The sequence below is a fragment of the Lathamus discolor genome, chromosome 17 (genome assembly GCF_037157495.1).
Source record: "Lathamus discolor isolate bLatDis1 chromosome 17, bLatDis1.hap1, whole genome shotgun sequence".
In the NCBI taxonomy this organism is placed as follows: domain Eukaryota; kingdom Metazoa; phylum Chordata; class Aves; order Psittaciformes; family Psittacidae; genus Lathamus; species Lathamus discolor.
In genome coordinates, this window is record NC_088900.1 from 3,919,972 (window position 1) to 3,936,388 (window position 16,417).

Genomic DNA, 16,417 nt, shown 5'->3' on the forward strand with positions numbered 1-16,417 from the left:
AGGAGTGCTCCTGCCCCATTCAGCTAAAGGTTCTCTTCCATTAACAGTCCTTTCATTCATTTCTGCTTGTGTTTCTTCCCCAGACTCTGCAAGTGATCTATCCTTACACCCCCCAGAACGATGATGAACTGGAGCTGGTCCCAGGGGATTTTATTTTCATGTCCCCAGTGGAACAAACCAGTACAAGTGAGGGCTGGATTTATGGCATTTCCCTTGCAACTGGCTGCTCTGGGCTACTGCCTGAAAACTACATCACGAAGGCAGATGAATGTGGGACCTGGGTGTTTCATGGGTAGGTAAAGCTGCTCAGTCCTGTTTCCATTGCTGCGAAAAGGAAATCACAGCAACTGTGATTTCACTTGGGTAAGTGAAGAGGCTGAGGAGGTCACTTGGGGGAAACAAACTGGCACACAGAGCCCCATCTCATAAGCAAAGGAAGAGCAGATGCTAGCCCTGTGCATGGGATTAGAGGACAATGTGATTTATTTAGCTAAGATATTACAGCAACTCATGGGATCGCTGCTGCTGGTTAGCAGATGGCCATGGTAGAGCCGCTGCTGTGTAGATACCTCTCTGGTGGGACTAGGATCAGGAAGGCTTACATTTGAGCATTAATTTGAGAAGCAAGATCTGCTATGTGTAATTCTGTGGGGGAAAAAGACTTGGGGTCAACAATGTTTCTTAAGATACTTAGAAAGTTTAGAGAAGCCTGCCATTGGCTGCAGTGAGAATGCAGACCTCACCTTTTGAATAAGGAAAGGCCTCCAATAGCCAGGGCATAAAGAAATGAAAATCAAGACGTACAAGCAAGGTAAATCAGAGTATTTGTATGAAGACAGGAGTTAATTGAGACCCTCCAGTATGAAATCCAGCAAGAGCATCCTTTCTTCCCCTAACATTTGCCATCCAGAATGGTCACAGGACCACATATACCACAGCAGCCTGCTCTAGTGCATTGTTTCTTACAGTGCCTGGAAGAGTTTTGAAGCCTAGGGATTAGCATGGGGAAGAATTACTATTGCAGCAGCAACTACAAGGAAAGCCAAATGTTTTGTAACTCCAGCACCTCTGCCTCCAGACAATCAAAGCAAGGAAATGCCCCTTCCCTGATTAACTGCTAAAGACTATAAATCACCAACTGGAACATGCAACATGGAGCATTTATCAAAAACATTATTACGTACCCGGAAACAGCCTCATTTTACACAACGACTTCCTGCAGGGAATATTAGATTAGAATGTCATGTAGTCAAAACAATATAGCAAGCTAAGGAGAACCTAAGCAATGCTGCTGTCTAGGTCATGATAGTCACAGTAGGATCCTCGTGGTAAGAGAAGAACGGCACATAGACATGAAAGTAAGCATGGCAGTACTCACCAGGACTGCAGAACCACCTTGCTGCAGGAGATATACCCAACTCGTAGTGTTGGGACTGGAGCTGCTGTTAGTAAGCGATGCTGTGATCCTGGGGGCCGGTTTGTGCTGCCTCTGTGCACACAGCCATGTCCCATTTCCACCCTGCAGAGGATGAAACAGGAAGAAATAACAGCCATGGAGCTTTCCCTCCTGGTCACGAGAGACTGCGTTCTTCCAAGTGAAAATCATGCATTATTGAGATCATCACACAAACACAGCCCGCTCCGGGCTGCAGCACCTTGCCTGTACCATGCAAAATGTTATTCTGAGCATACAAAAATCCCTAATGCAGAAAAATCAGATAGCTGGTTCTGCACGTTTCACCGTGAAAAGGTTGCCCTGTTGCACTGCTCAAGTGAGGCAAAAGCTAAACCGTCGCCTTTGCAGGACGTGGCTTTTATGACCAACTATTGTCTCAAGAGCTCTGCCAGGCACACAGACCTTCTGGCCAGCAATGTAGATACAACAAGAAGGCCTGTACCACAGCTGCAGACCAACAGGCTGCCACACTAAGGCAAGCCTGATGATCTATTTAACAGGGCAGAAGAGGCTTTGCCTTCGAGGCAAAGTTACTGCCCATGAAACCAGGTTGTGTCTTGAGAGACTTCAGGTCTGAATCCTTTCCATGTCTACTAAAAATAGGAATGGTATCACTTCTATTCTGCAGACCCCAAGGATTTTCTATACACCTAAATTACATTTCTTTGCTAGAGTAAGTGGCACATCCCTGCATGATTTCTTCTCATGCCAAGGACTGGACCTGCTAGTAACAGTGAGGAGAAATACTTGATCTCTGATCAGTGCTGTAGGTTGGAAGCCTATATCTTCACCTGACCAAGTAAGCTGGTACCTCAGTCTCATCCTCACATCCTAATACCACCAGATAAGGGACCACAAACAGTGTAGTATCTTTTTTCCCTTCCTTAAACTGGTTCAAATCATATGATGCCACAGAAAATCAGTTCTTAACAAAAATGCAGATGACCCATTTTTGTTCCATTGGCAGAGGCACTTGGCGTTATTTTAACAGCGATGAAAACCCTACGAGATTTCATCCTAACTAGGTGCTAGTCAGGAAGCAACTTGTGACACATTTAAGGCACTGAAACTATTTCTGTCAGAGCAAACGACCATATACATTACCTGACAATGTTCTTTTTAATGACTAAGCAAATGTAATCCACACAATCAGCAGAGGGTCCCTGCAGCCTCTGTAATGACCTGTCAGAGTTTAATCCCGAGGGCCTCGGTCAAAGTCCTTGAACGTCTGGACATGAGAGCTTTATCCAGAGGGACCATACACCCCTTGAGGGAGAGTGGGATCTATTACATCCCTTTGGCTACACTTGACTGGAGGCACTAGTGAGAATAAATTCCCATCATAGATGGGAAACAGAACAGAGAGCACTGAAAATAGAGAAACAGCAACCCAGGCTGAGTGTGCCATGTCCCTACCAGGGAATACAAGCTATTTTGTGAGCCCACCATGAGAGGCAGGGCTGTGCCCCAGCTCTCTGCTGAGGCAATAGTTTGTGCTAGAAAGGTGAGTGAAAACTCCCTCTAGCCATTAGTTTCCAAACGTTGGTACATACAACCATGGTAAGCAATGTGCAGCTGGTCCCCAGATGATGTTAGTGAGCATCTTGTGGCTGTGAGGAAGATCTTGGCCTTAATCTAAGGAAACAGAAAGGCTGTTGAGATGGGGTTTGTCTCTTCATGTGTGTATATCACCTAGCAATGTACCCTCCAGGCAGCACTAACATACAAGTAATAATGTAATAACATGACTACAGTAATGATCAGCAGTTCCTGAAGACCACAGAAATGTACTTACTGCAGCCTGAGGACTTGAAGTCCAAAGCATTCCCAAAGCCAACATCTTCCTATCTTTGGCAGGTCCTACTCAATTCTCAATACTACGTCTTCCCCATCCCTTCAAGCCTTCACTGATGGAGCTCTGGAAAGAAGACAGCAGGAAGACCAAGGACCCGGGGATACGGGGCCACTAACTATCATCTGCCAGAATGTGCAGGTAGGGACCCACATACACACATAGATCACACACAGCTTTAGGGGCAAGTTTCAAGTAACTGGATTTTCCCCAACATGGTCTCCTTTCTTTGCCTGAATCAGGAGTTACAAGTTAAAGTTCTCTACAAGCTTTTGGATAACACGATAACCACAGAAGACATCAGTGTCCCCAAACCTGCTTTTAGCATGGGGCAGCAGGGCCCCATCCTCTGCTCACTTCAGCAGTCTTATACCAGCATATATTTACCAACTTAAGAGTTTCCTTTGCATTTGCACTAAGGTAAAGCAAGAGGTGCCTGGTCCGGACTCCTGTTAATAAATCAGAGCTCAGAAAACCCCTTGCACTTTGATGAAGGTCAAGCATCCTGTAATTTTTCTTCCAGCCCCTGAGAATAACCAGCCAGCCAGGGCCTCAGAAACGCTGCCTGTTTGTCTGCAGACATGGGGAAAGGATGGATGTCGTCTTTGGGAAGTACTGGCTGTCACAGTGCTTTGATGCCAAAGGTGAGCTGGCTGTCATGGGTCTCTCAGTCTCTAGGTTTAGATGAAGGAAGGAGTGTGACGGAAGGATTACAATAAGGTAACATCATCAGAGAGTGTTTTCATTTGGAAATGAAGTAATGATGTCTGTAGTCGGTACCCAGTGCAACCATTTACTACCAGCAGGAAAACGTTTGGCACAGCTGGCTCTCAGTCCCAGGTGGGAGTTACAGCACCACATGTACAGGTCAGGGTGCCTTTTGGGGCATAAACTGGAGTTTGCAACCCAGTTATATGCTTGAGTTTCAGACTGCAGTTAACAGAGTGGAACTTCAGACTCTGTTGGTATTAGAGCCGATAGGAAAATTGTCAAAGAAGTCTTTTTATCTATTCTATTTTTGATGGAAAAAAGGGATGATTTAGAGCTACCCTCTTTCTAAATTACATTTGAAGAGCTCTGACGTTTTAGCCTCCTGTACAAGTGTAACATTTGAGGTTTCTTTTGTTGTGGGATAGAGATCATTTTCCTTCGGGGAAATCTAAAGATAACTTTACAAACACTAGCCAAATTCTCTGCTTGACTTTGAACTGATACAGCTGCTTAACTTCACTTTGTCAGATTCCTGGTAGCTTTACATGGGAAAAACTGCTCCATAGCCAGGTCTAGGCAGCACCTACGAGGTGCAGATGCTGTGGTAAGAGTAGAAACAGGCTTGATGCTCTCTGCCTCTCTCTGATCAAGTTAATTCCAGCAACCGCCTCTAATGTTTCCTGCACAGGAAGGTACATGCGCAGTAACCTGAACATGCCCCACAGCTTGCCTCAAAGGAGCGGCGGGTTCAGGGACTATGAGAAAGATGCACCCATCACCGTGCTGGGCTGTACGCAGGCAAGGCTTGTTGGTAAGTTGTCCTCAGCAGACAAAAGCTTACCCATCCGCAGAACAGAGAAAGTGCAAGGCAGCAATAAAGTGAATACCCTGAGCTAATGGGGTTTAGACGTGTCAAGAACCTTTGCTATTTTCCTTCACCTTCCCCAGCAAGCCCCTTCTTGCATCAAAGGGAACCTGGTCTCCTTCAGCTGCTACAGCAGAAGCAAAAACAAAGCACGAAATCTGGGACAGGGTATGAAATCAGAGCCATCGGCAGTGCAGTTGCAGAGCACTTGCTGCCGCCCTGTAAACGTGTCACAGTGGAAGATGCTGTTATTGCCAGTGCTGATGAGAAATGCAGCAGTGTGATGGTCACCTCATGCAAAACATGCTTCTTCCTTGACTTTGAAAAACCTGAATTCTGAGCTGCAGTTTGCTACACCAATATACTTTTATCAGCCTGGCTTTATGATTATATGGCAAAAACACAGTCTAAATTATTTCCAATGTTCTACCACCCCACCATCTTCGTCCCTGATTTCTGAGCCTGTTGGTTTGTGTAGAGATAAAAAAGCATTTGGTAGTCAAAGAGCACATACTGAGCATTGTGATTAAAGGAGACATGAACTTCACTGAGCAGTACTTAGCATTTTCTCAGATTCAAATCCTTTATAGTACTTGGTGTTGGTCACATTGAAACTAGGGCAGCTAAAATTATACTTGCTTCTTAAACAGAAATAAATCACTGTACAACAGCAGGATGCTCAGACTCCCGGCCACATGGCATCAGGGTTCGCAGCCTGCACATAACAGAAGGCAGGTCTGGGAGCAATCACAGCACACTTTGCTGGTATCATTAAATGGGTCCGAGTACGTAACTGCATACGTGATCCAGGCACCGTCGACCTGTGTGCCAGCCATCTGCAGGCAACCACTGCAGTGGCACAGACTCAACCTTGAGGGTTGCTGGAGCCGTAATTCCTCTGATGACTAAAGCAAATGAGCAGCTTCCCCATAACGGAGGGCTGTTAGAGGTGCCTCTCCTCCTAAATTACCCCACTTCTCTCAAGAGATTTATGGATTGGTTTGACATGGTTACAGCCATCATTAAACAGACGAAGTCAAGGTTAACAACCCCTTCTTGCTCCCACTTCTTTGTCCTGCCTCTTCGAATATAATAAGAATGTAACTCCTTACTACAAGTCTGTGCAATGTAGAGCAGGTTCCTGTTCTCACTCGGTTCCATTGCAAGAATATTAATAACCCCAGTAGTGGAGTTGATTTTTATCTCATTTTCAGTGATCTTCCACCTGTGTAATGAAATGGTAATTTATACTAGCGAAGAATCGAGCCAATTGAATTAAGTTGGGTTTGAGTTAATTTGAATCATTCTGATTTACAGCTTATAAATGAAATGAAATTAAATTCAAGCTCTACAGTTTCTCACCACACCATTTTCTTCTTGGCTAAATGCAAGAGAAGCAGAAACTGTGCAAGAGCTGCTGCAATTTCTTTGCCTGCTGGTTATGACACACATAGGAAAATGAATCCTGGTTCCACAGCTGTGCACATCACAGTGCCCTACACTGAAATAAACCGTGATGGGTACACGTATTTCCCAAAACACAAGCAGTGCAGCTGGGAAGCTGTGGCACATACCCTGCGTGCTGCTGTTGCTGTTACAATGCCGTTTGTCTGGGTTTATTAACGGGTTTTGCAACTTGCTTGCAGGTGAAGCCTTGCTAGAAACTAATACCATTGTAGACTACATCTACAGCTCCCCATCCTTACGGTGTGTACAGACAGCACACAATATCCTGAAAGGTAAGAACCCAATGAGCAAGAAAGGCTGCATTCTCCTCACTTTCTGGGGAAAACAATGCCAAATATAAAAGGGAGCCTGGCAAGGGAGACCAAGGTCAATGATAATTTAGGGTGAGGATTATTTCCAAGGGAGTATATTTACACTAGAGCAACACAGCCCATAAGGAACCCTTTTCTAACTGCATGATGTGATAAGCGCTTAAGCAAGTGGTCAGGCTTGGGTTTATTGTGCCCTTGCCTGCTCAGGCTCCTGAAGGGGCTCTCACAATTGCTACCTCTAAGAAACTTGTTACCCACAGTGAGAATAATTTACTGCAGAAACTGGGAAGGGAAATAGTGATTCCCTATGAGATGCCCTGGCACTGGAAATGGTTGAAAACCAGCTCCAAAATGCAGTCAATATATTGCATGTAGCTGCTGGCCAGAGGTTTAAACTCCCTGGCATATGCCAAATACTTACATTAAATACTTCATCTTTCACATGAACTATTAATCAACTGACTAAGTAAGAAAACAAATTAATTAACAATCAAACTGGAGTATTAAAGGTGCTAAGTCTTGCTGCTTTCATTGATACCTGGTCTCCTTTCTCCCTTTTGCAGGTATGCAACAAGAGAACAACCTGAAAATCCGAATAGAGCCAGGCTTGTTTGAATGGACCAAGTGGGTCTCTGGGAACACGCTACCTGCCTGGATACCCCCTGTGGATTTAGCTGCAGCTACTCTAAGCGTTGATACAACCTACAGGTAGCAGAAAGGGGCGGGTGAGAGGGTCTTGCATTGCTTTTGGGCTTTGTATTTGGAGTGCTCTGCTGAGACTTTAAATTGAAGCAGTGACTGGAAGAGCTGCTGAGGCTCCTAGAATAAACTTTAAAGTGTCTTAAGGATAAGCAGTTGAAACATTAAGAAAAAAAGGGAAAATGTAAAGAAAAAAATACAGGTTTTTAATGACTAATTATAGCATAAACCACTTGCATTGTGTCTGCAGCTAAAATTCCAGCGCTATGAGGGTATCTAAATAGAAGTCCTTACACTGTATTTATCCCTGAAAGGGTATCATGTGGCTAACACTCAGCAGAGCAGCTGGACCACAGGCGTCTCTGCTTCAGAGAATACATGCCTTCTGGGAAGCCCATAATGAATGTTCTCAGCACAAGAAAAGAGCCAGCTCTTGTGTGGCCAGCTGCTTAGGTGGGGGACCGGGAGACAGCCCAGTCCCTTGCTCCTCTCAGCAAGGGTAATTCCTTGGTAATCAATGTCAGATCACTGGATGGAGAGAAAAGTTAGGCCTTTTCCTTCCACCACAGCAGGAAAATACAGCCTTCTGCTTCCTGCCCCTTGCTTCTCTGTGCGCATCACCTACTCCAGCTGATCCAGTTGCCAGGCAATTCACTGAAACCTCCCTGGCCTGGGAAGAGGCTGTCTAATTCCAGGCATTTCCCAGCAATGCAGCTTTCCAGATGGCCAAAGCAGCAGTTTGCCTCTGCCCTTCACCATCAAAGCATAAGCAGTGAAGAGAGCCAGCATCTACCTTCTCCATGCTCTGTGTTTCTCCCTGTACCTGCCCGGTCTCCTCAAGCAGACACAGATGTTGCCAGCCCACCCTCTAAGCAGAGCCGTTGCAGAAGTAATGCAAGTATAATCAGCATGCCCTATGCTGCCGCCACGAACCGGTCCACAGTAGAGGAAGCAGTTATTGTTCCCAGCTAACTGGAATATCTTTATGCAGAGGAAAGGCAAACATCTTGATCTTAAAGTATAAAAATCATCACGGTGGTCCTGACATGAGACTCCATTCAGGAGATTTGGTGAATTTAAAGAAACAGATACTTTCAGATGAATCATAGCTTGCACTTAAACCTCGATCGCTTCTTACAATTTACCGTACTTGTTTTTCTGCTCGCAGACCTCATATTCCTGTCAGCAAGTTAGTGGTTTCGGAATCTTATGATACATACATAAGTAGAAGCTACCAAGTAACTAAAGAAATCATCAGTGAATGTAAAGGCAAAGGTGAGTGCTACCAATGGGGTGAAAACCAAGACAGGCTCTTTGGGATGTGAATGCCGGTATTCCTGACCGGTCTTTCCCTCTTCAAGGAGGTGAATCCGCATACCGGTGTCCCTCATCCCCTCTCCCAGAAACATCAGAAACTCCTGTATGTGCCAGAACTGAGTCCAGACATGCTCAGCTTATGAGAAAGGTCCATAAACTTTATGGCAGTAGCAGAAGTGGGATCCGTACCCAATGCAAGCTATCTGTCTCTCAAGGCGATGAATAAGCCATTTGCACTCTGCTGTCTATTACCAGCATCAGATGGGGCATATTCCAACCCCTATCTGAGCTCTGAAATACATTGCCCATTAATACTATAGAGCAGTTCTTGCACTAAAAAATACCCTAGCTTTTATTTTTCATTCATAATAAGGAAAACGATGTTTCTAAGTTCTGGTGATTCCACTGTTTCACTGATCTGCCTCTACCTTACAAGCTTCTAATAGCTTGCACACAGGCCTTGATAACACAGTGTGGCATTGGTTGTACAGGATCCTGGAACCGGAAATCTAAAGCTGTCACTGTGGAAAACCAGCACCTGAAGTTCAAGTGCTTGCTTTAATCAGACTTCATTTTGGGGGAGGAGAAAAGCATTTGCTTCACGAGACAGCTGAAATCTCAGTGGAATTCCTGTTTTCTTCAGAAAACCTTTTGAAAACTAAGTTTTAAAACCAACTTAACCATTATCCTGAAAATTGAGAAGTGCTCCAAGCATGTTGATAAATCAAGCTTTTTTCTCCTATTACACATAGATTAATTGCTGTGATATGATAAACTGATCCACTTTCAAACATTTTAAATGGTCTGCACCATTGGGCACCAGTCCCAATCTTGCCCAATCTTGGGCACCAGTCCCTAAAAAGCTGGCTCCTTCTCCCTCCTCAGCCTGCGTTTCTCACTCTGTTTCAGGAAATAACATCCTGATAGTGGCACATGCGTCCTCCCTGGAGGCTTGTACCTGCCAGCTCCAAGGGCTCTCGCCACAGAACTCCAAGGACTTTGTACAGATGGTCCGAAAGGTAATTATCACCGAGGAGTAAAGCTTGCTGGCTTTACAAAGAGCAAAGACATTTGCAATCTGCTTAAGCAGGCAGAGGACACTGTGTTCCCCTCATCTGGTTGTTCCACCCCTTACTGAGCTTCCTCCGATTCGGAAGTCAGGAGAGTAAAGCAGATTGGTTTAAAAGGCTTACCGGAACCTATCACTTCTGTAACAGATAGCATGGGATCAGATGCCCAACTGCAAATGAGCTTGCAGTGACTCTGCTTTCTGCTTGTAGACACCAGGAGCTGTACAGAGACTCCCACAGTGCCCTCCAGTGCCGAAAACACACTAACCGCAGTTAACAGGACACTTCTGCCCTACAGCGCTTCCCCTTCTCAATGTGCTCTAAAGAGCTGTCAACCATTAGAGAAAAGGACTGAAAATTATAGTGAGGTCTTCTGCCTTCATTCCTTTACTCCAGCACTGGCTAAGGGGAAGGCATTGTTCGCTGCCAGCCTTGCAGATGCTCTCTGGGATACTCATAAGCACATCCATATTTCTCCCCCATAAACTGTCCTGGCCTTCAGGGTTTAGGACCATGTCAACCAACAGGGCATCTTTGGTTTGAACTGGCCCATATTTAAGCTATGTTACAAAGGTACAATCTGTCTTTCCTAGTGTTTTACACATACAATGGTGCACAAAGTCTAGCTGTCACACCTGAGTCCTACAATCATCTTTTACAATAGACTTCGGGGAGAGAGAGAGAGAGAGAAGGCAGTGAAATGCTTCAGGAGCACAGCAGGACATCAGCATTTAGGGGAGCTCCCTCCTTGCCCAGATTGATCCCTGCTCAATGCCTTTGTTTCCACCTCTCTTTACACAGATTCCATACTTGGGGTTTTGTTCCTGCGAAGAACTGGGAGATACAGGTGTTTGGCAGCTTACGGACCCCCCCATCCTCCCTCTCACACACGGACCAACTGGAGGCTTTAACTGGAGAGAAACCTTACTACAAGAATAGGCAAAGCTACATGAGCAAGGAAAACCCATCACCTTTCTAAGCATCGGAGAATGCTCTTCTTTCTTGTGTTTATTGACAAAGTGGGGAAAAAACAGTCATAATATGTTCAGTGGATCACACAAGCAGCTGTTATAACACATCTCACACAGCCACAGTCATGCAAGAATTCTCACATACAACTAGGCAAATACAAAAGGGAGTGATTTGAGGTTAAAAAATAGAGTGCAGATTGAAGCTCTTGCACATCAGGGAGTCTCTGTTTAGTCAGTAGCTCAGGTAGATTTTCCCACTTTGAATGGAGCTCTAATAATACCAGTAACTATCACTGCCTTCTGCACCATGTTAGAAACAACTAGCACCATGTAAGAGTTGAGCATTCAGGATGACGGGGGTTTGTTTCACTACTACATTTGCAGGGCATTAGCAGGCATGTTCAGGATGATGTGTTGACACCCCCCTTAATCCTAGCCCCCAGATTCTCCGCACCTTCCATAAAGTGTATCACCACCAGCTGGAAATGAGAGTCCAGCATTGCCTCTGCAGGCAGCATCAGATTATTCCTCTCCTCTGTTTGAGCACTGTGTTAGGTGTAGCGCTGGGCGCACCGTGGATGCAAGGACTGATTGATGCTGATCCATGTCAGAAGAGAAGTCAGGATTCCACATCAGTTACAGGTGAAGTTTGCACATCAAAAGGCAGCACCATTGTGAATCAAGACTAGGAGCAGTCTCTTTGAAGTGGAGATGAAATAAGCCTTTTCCAACCAATCCTGAAGGATCTGGATAGTTGCTATTGGGGTTTTTCTCTTATTCTCTTATAGGTTATTGAAATCCACCCTTGTGCATGGAGCCAGCCTCATTGTTTGTGTCATTTAAATTCCCTTCAGAAGACCTTGGGAAAGGGTTTTCCCTTTTCTACTGAGATTTTGTGCTGGTCATTTACACAGCGGTGGCTTTCTGTCCCTTGTGAGCTTTTCTATCAGGCCTGGTGAGGTTCTGCAGTAAGCAACTTTCTTCAGGGGGTAATGATGAAATAGGAACGATGCTGAAATTCAGCCTCTGCTGCATACTTTGGTTTCTTTTCCTTAACTCCTAAGTGCCATCCGTCACAAAGACAAAGCAGAGCTGAAAAGACAGTATGCTTAAATATAGGAGCAATGTGCTTTGGCCTATTAAGATGCTGCTTATCCAGTAGAGCAAGGGGCAGGATTTGGGGAGAAGGGGAAGAGAAGGATTTCCATCTGTACCTAAACTCTTTGCAATCACAAGAGGTGTCCTCTTAGTACAACAGCCTACAAGATGCCAATGCCAACTGCTTCACAGGAGAATGCAAAATACAACACAATGGGTAGCTATGAGTGTCAACTGGCTTCAAAGCAGGTTTCTTCTAGATTAATATTATCTGAAGTCATCAGCTTTGGGTCCAAAAGTACCTGCAGACTTTTTCTGCAGGTCTAATCAGTGCAGACTCACTTTCAGAAGGTACTTAAAGATGTGTTTAAATGGGATGAAAGAGCGTACTGCTTGCTTGATTTGGGCCGTATGTCTGAGTATTCCCATAAATAGCATCAAAGACAAGCTCAGAAGTACCAGGAAAGAAATGCCAGCATCCTAGGTACCTCGCTTCTGTCCAGCTTTTCCATTGCAGAAAGTATTAGGCTCCTCATTTGAAAGGTTTGTGTGGCACAGAAGTTTATAATGGTCAACTCTGACAAAGGCTTATTAGTCATAGCAAAATGAAAGCTCGCTTTGTGTTGCTTCACCAGGATATGACCGAGCTGCACTTTCAGCAGTCAGAACAAATAGGAAGTGATAAACTGCAATTCCTTCTTCAACGAGGCAAAACTCTCAGCAATTGCAATGTAACAGTGCTGAAGAGGGTTTAGCTCAGCTTTGTCTCTGGTTTCATTGAGTTTGCCAGGGAGAGGACACCAGATTCTGAGTCAGCTGAGTGCTCATCCTGTGCAATATGTACGTTGCCATGAGCTGTAACAATAATCCATTATTTATACGTGTATGACTATGTAATACACAGTAGGCCATTCGTAAGTGCATTATTATACCAGGGATGTATACTGAAAAGTCAGGGAGATAACTTAGGAAATGACAGAAGAAACTGCTCCCATGCAGTTACACTGCTGTCACTTTAGTTTTTAACTACAATTTAAACTACTTTTGGCTGCGTACAGGCCTTCTGAGGAGCCTTTCTGCCTTCTTTCCTCCATGCTTACTCACTACAAATTTGCAAAGGGTGTAAAACTAAGTAGTAGTGATGACAATCACACCAAAAGCTAATTTGGTTACTGATGCATGTGTAATCATCTGCACTGCTTTTCGTTTCACGCTTTGGGCCAGGAAGATGTTATTGGAGGCAGCAAACACTGCCTATACGAAACAGCGGAGGCTGCTCAGGTCCTGCTGCAGTTAAGCAACATTACAAGGAGTTTATTTAGACAGGAGCATGAAACAGAGAGGGAACATAACCTGAATGCACAATTTGAATGTTGTATTAGCTGATCTTTGCATATAGCAAGTAACGTAGGAAAGAGTGTTCTGTTTGAGAAAGTAGATGTTAAAATACTCTCTTCTTAAAATATATATATATATTTTTTTGGATGTTTGAGAAAGTATTTTGACAATGGTAGTCTTATCTCAAATTAGATTTTTCAGGTGTCAAGAATCTCAGAAGAAACCTTATTTTCTTGTAGCATTTTGGTTTCTCGCAGGAGTAGTGCATTGAGTAGTCTCATGTCGATATGGCTCATTGCGGGAAAAGAAAGATGGTCCTTTCTCATTTTTAATCAAGATTTTAAGAATACAAAACAATTGCTGCTTCACTTTCACTCCACTGCTGCTCATTAATGTGTATTTTATGTCAACTCAGTGTTTTGTCCCAGAAGAACATTAGCCTTGATCTATCTAAAGCGCATGCAAGTCTTTTCCTTGCCTTTCACTGTGAGCTTCGTCAGATCCCAGTGGGTTAATTAGGGTACGGGAGGCAAATAGTTCCCAGATTTTCCCCTCTCTTCCCAATTAAGGAATAAAAAGCTTGAAATTGCTCATCCAGTATATTCATAAACTGCAACTTAAGGGTTGGGCTAGAAAAACAGAAGAACCAAAGTGCAGAATCCAACTGTAGCACAGGAGCAGACGACAGGATGATGCGCAGCACCAGAAGGTCAAAACCAGTGTTTAAAATAGTTCAGATTTGATCCCACAAGGCTTGAGCTCTGCCCAGGGATACCTTAATGCAGATGCCACACCTAAGCTTTCATGTATTTCCCTTGCATTTAGTGCAGTGGCAGCGACAGCCAAATACTTAAATCCTCTGATTTAAGTATTTAAGCGCCAGGCTCTCTGTGAGGGTATATTGGCACTGCATACTCATATCAACAGAGCTTTGCTGCTTTATACAAACTGAGGACCCAGGCCATGACTTCATAAAAACTATAGTTCCTTTTTCATTCAGAAGTCAGCTGATGGTAGCAGCCTCCTCCTCTCCTCTGGTGTTAGCTTCCAGTGCCAACCTTACTATGAAAGTGACAACTTACAAACAAGTGGCTGTTTACGAGAATTCTGCAGGAATTAGGGCAAAGCAAGCTGTAATCGTGCAAAACAGAGGGTAGAAAGGATGCTAAAGCACTATTTCCAAGCATAGTCTATTCAATCTGCAGCCCTGAGCCCACCAGGTAGCAATATCTCAGGGATGTGGGTGCCATCGTCTTCGTTAACGTGCAGCTCTTGGATACACAGTCAGAGGATGGGGAGGTGGTTGGGTACAGCCCTGGGACAAAGAGCGCACTTAGCTCCTGCGCACTGCACTGGATGTGAGGGTTGTAAACTTCTCCCTCTGGGTCGCGTGGGTCCTTAACAAATGCCTGATCCATGATCCAGAGCCCAGGGAAACAAAGAGGGAGATTTCGCGCTATTCCCTCAAGCTTGGGATGAAGCTGTACAAAGGCTGCTCCCCTGCCACTGACTGAATGAGGGCTTTGAAGGCTCATACGTAGGGTTGAGCCCTTCCAGTTCTGATTTAAGAAATGCATGCAGAAGCAGGGCGAGATTTAGTGTCTGGTTATATGCATATTCATTTCAAAGAGAGATACTTGAGTTAAGCTGTAGCTGACTAACCCCCATTTAAACCCGGAGCTGGAAGTTAGTTTGCGCTGCTTCACAACTTAAAATGGACTGAAATGGTTAGAAGGGAAGCCTTAATAGGTTCATTTTGTCCTTTGTTTTCTCAAAAGGCCTAAGCATAGAGGGAATTATTTGAACATCAAAGCTATACATGAAATTATGGTGGCATCAGACGTGCTTGAAACGGTGAATGACCGAACAACACCAAAGCAGTTGATGTAATTGGCTGCATACACTCTAAATTACTCTAGTTACTTCTCACCACTTCCTCACACACTTGCTCCCTGGGGTATATTCATGACCCGTACATTCTTCATAACAAAATTACTTCCCATTCAGATGAATTTCTGCAGTTTCTCTCTGTGGACATCCCTTCAAGCTTGATGTTATCAATGGATACTTCTTTTTTCCTCCATTTTCAACCTGATGTATCATTCTGTTTCTTACGTTTTTGTAAGTGTGAGCAGATTGTATTTATTTGAGAAATAATGTTTGCTGTTTCAAAAGACAATAACTGTATTGCCAAAAATCGCTGTAATTACCTGTGACATCTGTATTTTTTTATTTTGGGGGAAGGGGTTGGTTGTTTTTAAATCTCAGTTTCGAGTGCTAACAACCGTTACAACCACCACTGCATTTTAATTTGCTTATGACATTAAATGGATTTCTCTGAAGTCGGACACAAGTGTCTCATAGATGATTTAACAAAGATGCCAAGCTTGCTCTTCTGTTTGACTGTGCCTCCCAAGCCTGTTGGATTTTGACAGAGTGCATGTTCCTTCAATGGAGGGCTACCTCAGAGCCGTATTTTCAGCGGCTCTAGCAGGATGTAGGTGGGGAAAACACCCATGCTGGATGTACAACCAGAGAACAGCTATACTGGAACATAGAAACGAAACAGGAGTTAGGCTGTTTCTCAGTTTGGGTTGCAATGCTGCCCTCACCACACGCCACTCCGGGATTCCCTCCTGGATGGGTGTAAGCCTCAGAAACATCAAGGAGAAAGGGGAATTGGAGCGGGATTACACTTCCTCACCGCTGAAGATGAAGTTCATTTATTCGTCGGCAGATGGCACAAAACCATCTCAAGTCTGGTTTTCCCTCTGGGTTAGAAGGAGCGGCTTCAGCGCTGCTGCTCCTTGAGGGCCGTTTTCCCCTTTACTGTCAGGTTTAGACGTGTGGAACGGGAAGCACAGCTTTTAAACCGAAGCAGTGCTTACCTTTACAACACATATCTTCTTCTGCGGAATAAGCTTTATGAATCCAGCAGGAGTTTCATCAGCCAGGGAGACTTTCCTTTCAAACCAAGTGTGCACATCAAATTTGATGGCCTACGGCTCTGTTTTCCCATTAAACTGATTATATTATCATTAACCTAAAAGCCATAGCTATTATCAATAAAACACATGCTAATAGAATTAGAGGATCTGCCAAAACTGTTTTGGAAATCAGCTACACACGGCTACATCATGAAGCGAGGCTCTGCCTACAGCACACATGGGTAAACCTGGTGATGTTACTGGACATTAACACCAAGAGACACAAAAAGCTTTGATATGTCCCTATAGTCAGACCTGCAAGGGCACACAGGAAA

The 16,417-nt window shown here is 44.4% G+C and overlaps 1 protein-coding gene across 2 annotated transcripts in view; it reads left to right on the plus strand.

Moving 5' to 3' along the window:
- The window catches only part of UBASH3B (ubiquitin associated and SH3 domain containing B), a 62,914-nt gene extending 47,406 nt beyond the window's left edge, over window positions 1-15,508 (plus strand). For both annotated transcript variants that reach the window (XM_065697063.1, XM_065697064.1), the window contains exons 6-14: window positions 84-292; window positions 3,314-3,449; window positions 3,832-3,952; window positions 4,708-4,830; window positions 6,531-6,623; window positions 7,226-7,370; window positions 8,530-8,636; window positions 9,588-9,697; window positions 10,550-15,508. In XM_065697063.1, the coding sequence (XP_065553135.1) occupies window positions 84-292; window positions 3,314-3,449; window positions 3,832-3,952; window positions 4,708-4,830; window positions 6,531-6,623; window positions 7,226-7,370; window positions 8,530-8,636; window positions 9,588-9,697; window positions 10,550-10,687 (1,182 nt within the window). In that variant the 3' untranslated portion in view covers window positions 10,688-15,508. The remainder of the gene's footprint in view (window positions 1-83; window positions 293-3,313; window positions 3,450-3,831; window positions 3,953-4,707; window positions 4,831-6,530; window positions 6,624-7,225; window positions 7,371-8,529; window positions 8,637-9,587; window positions 9,698-10,549) is intronic.
- The last annotated feature ends 909 nt before the right edge of the window (window positions 15,509-16,417 follow it).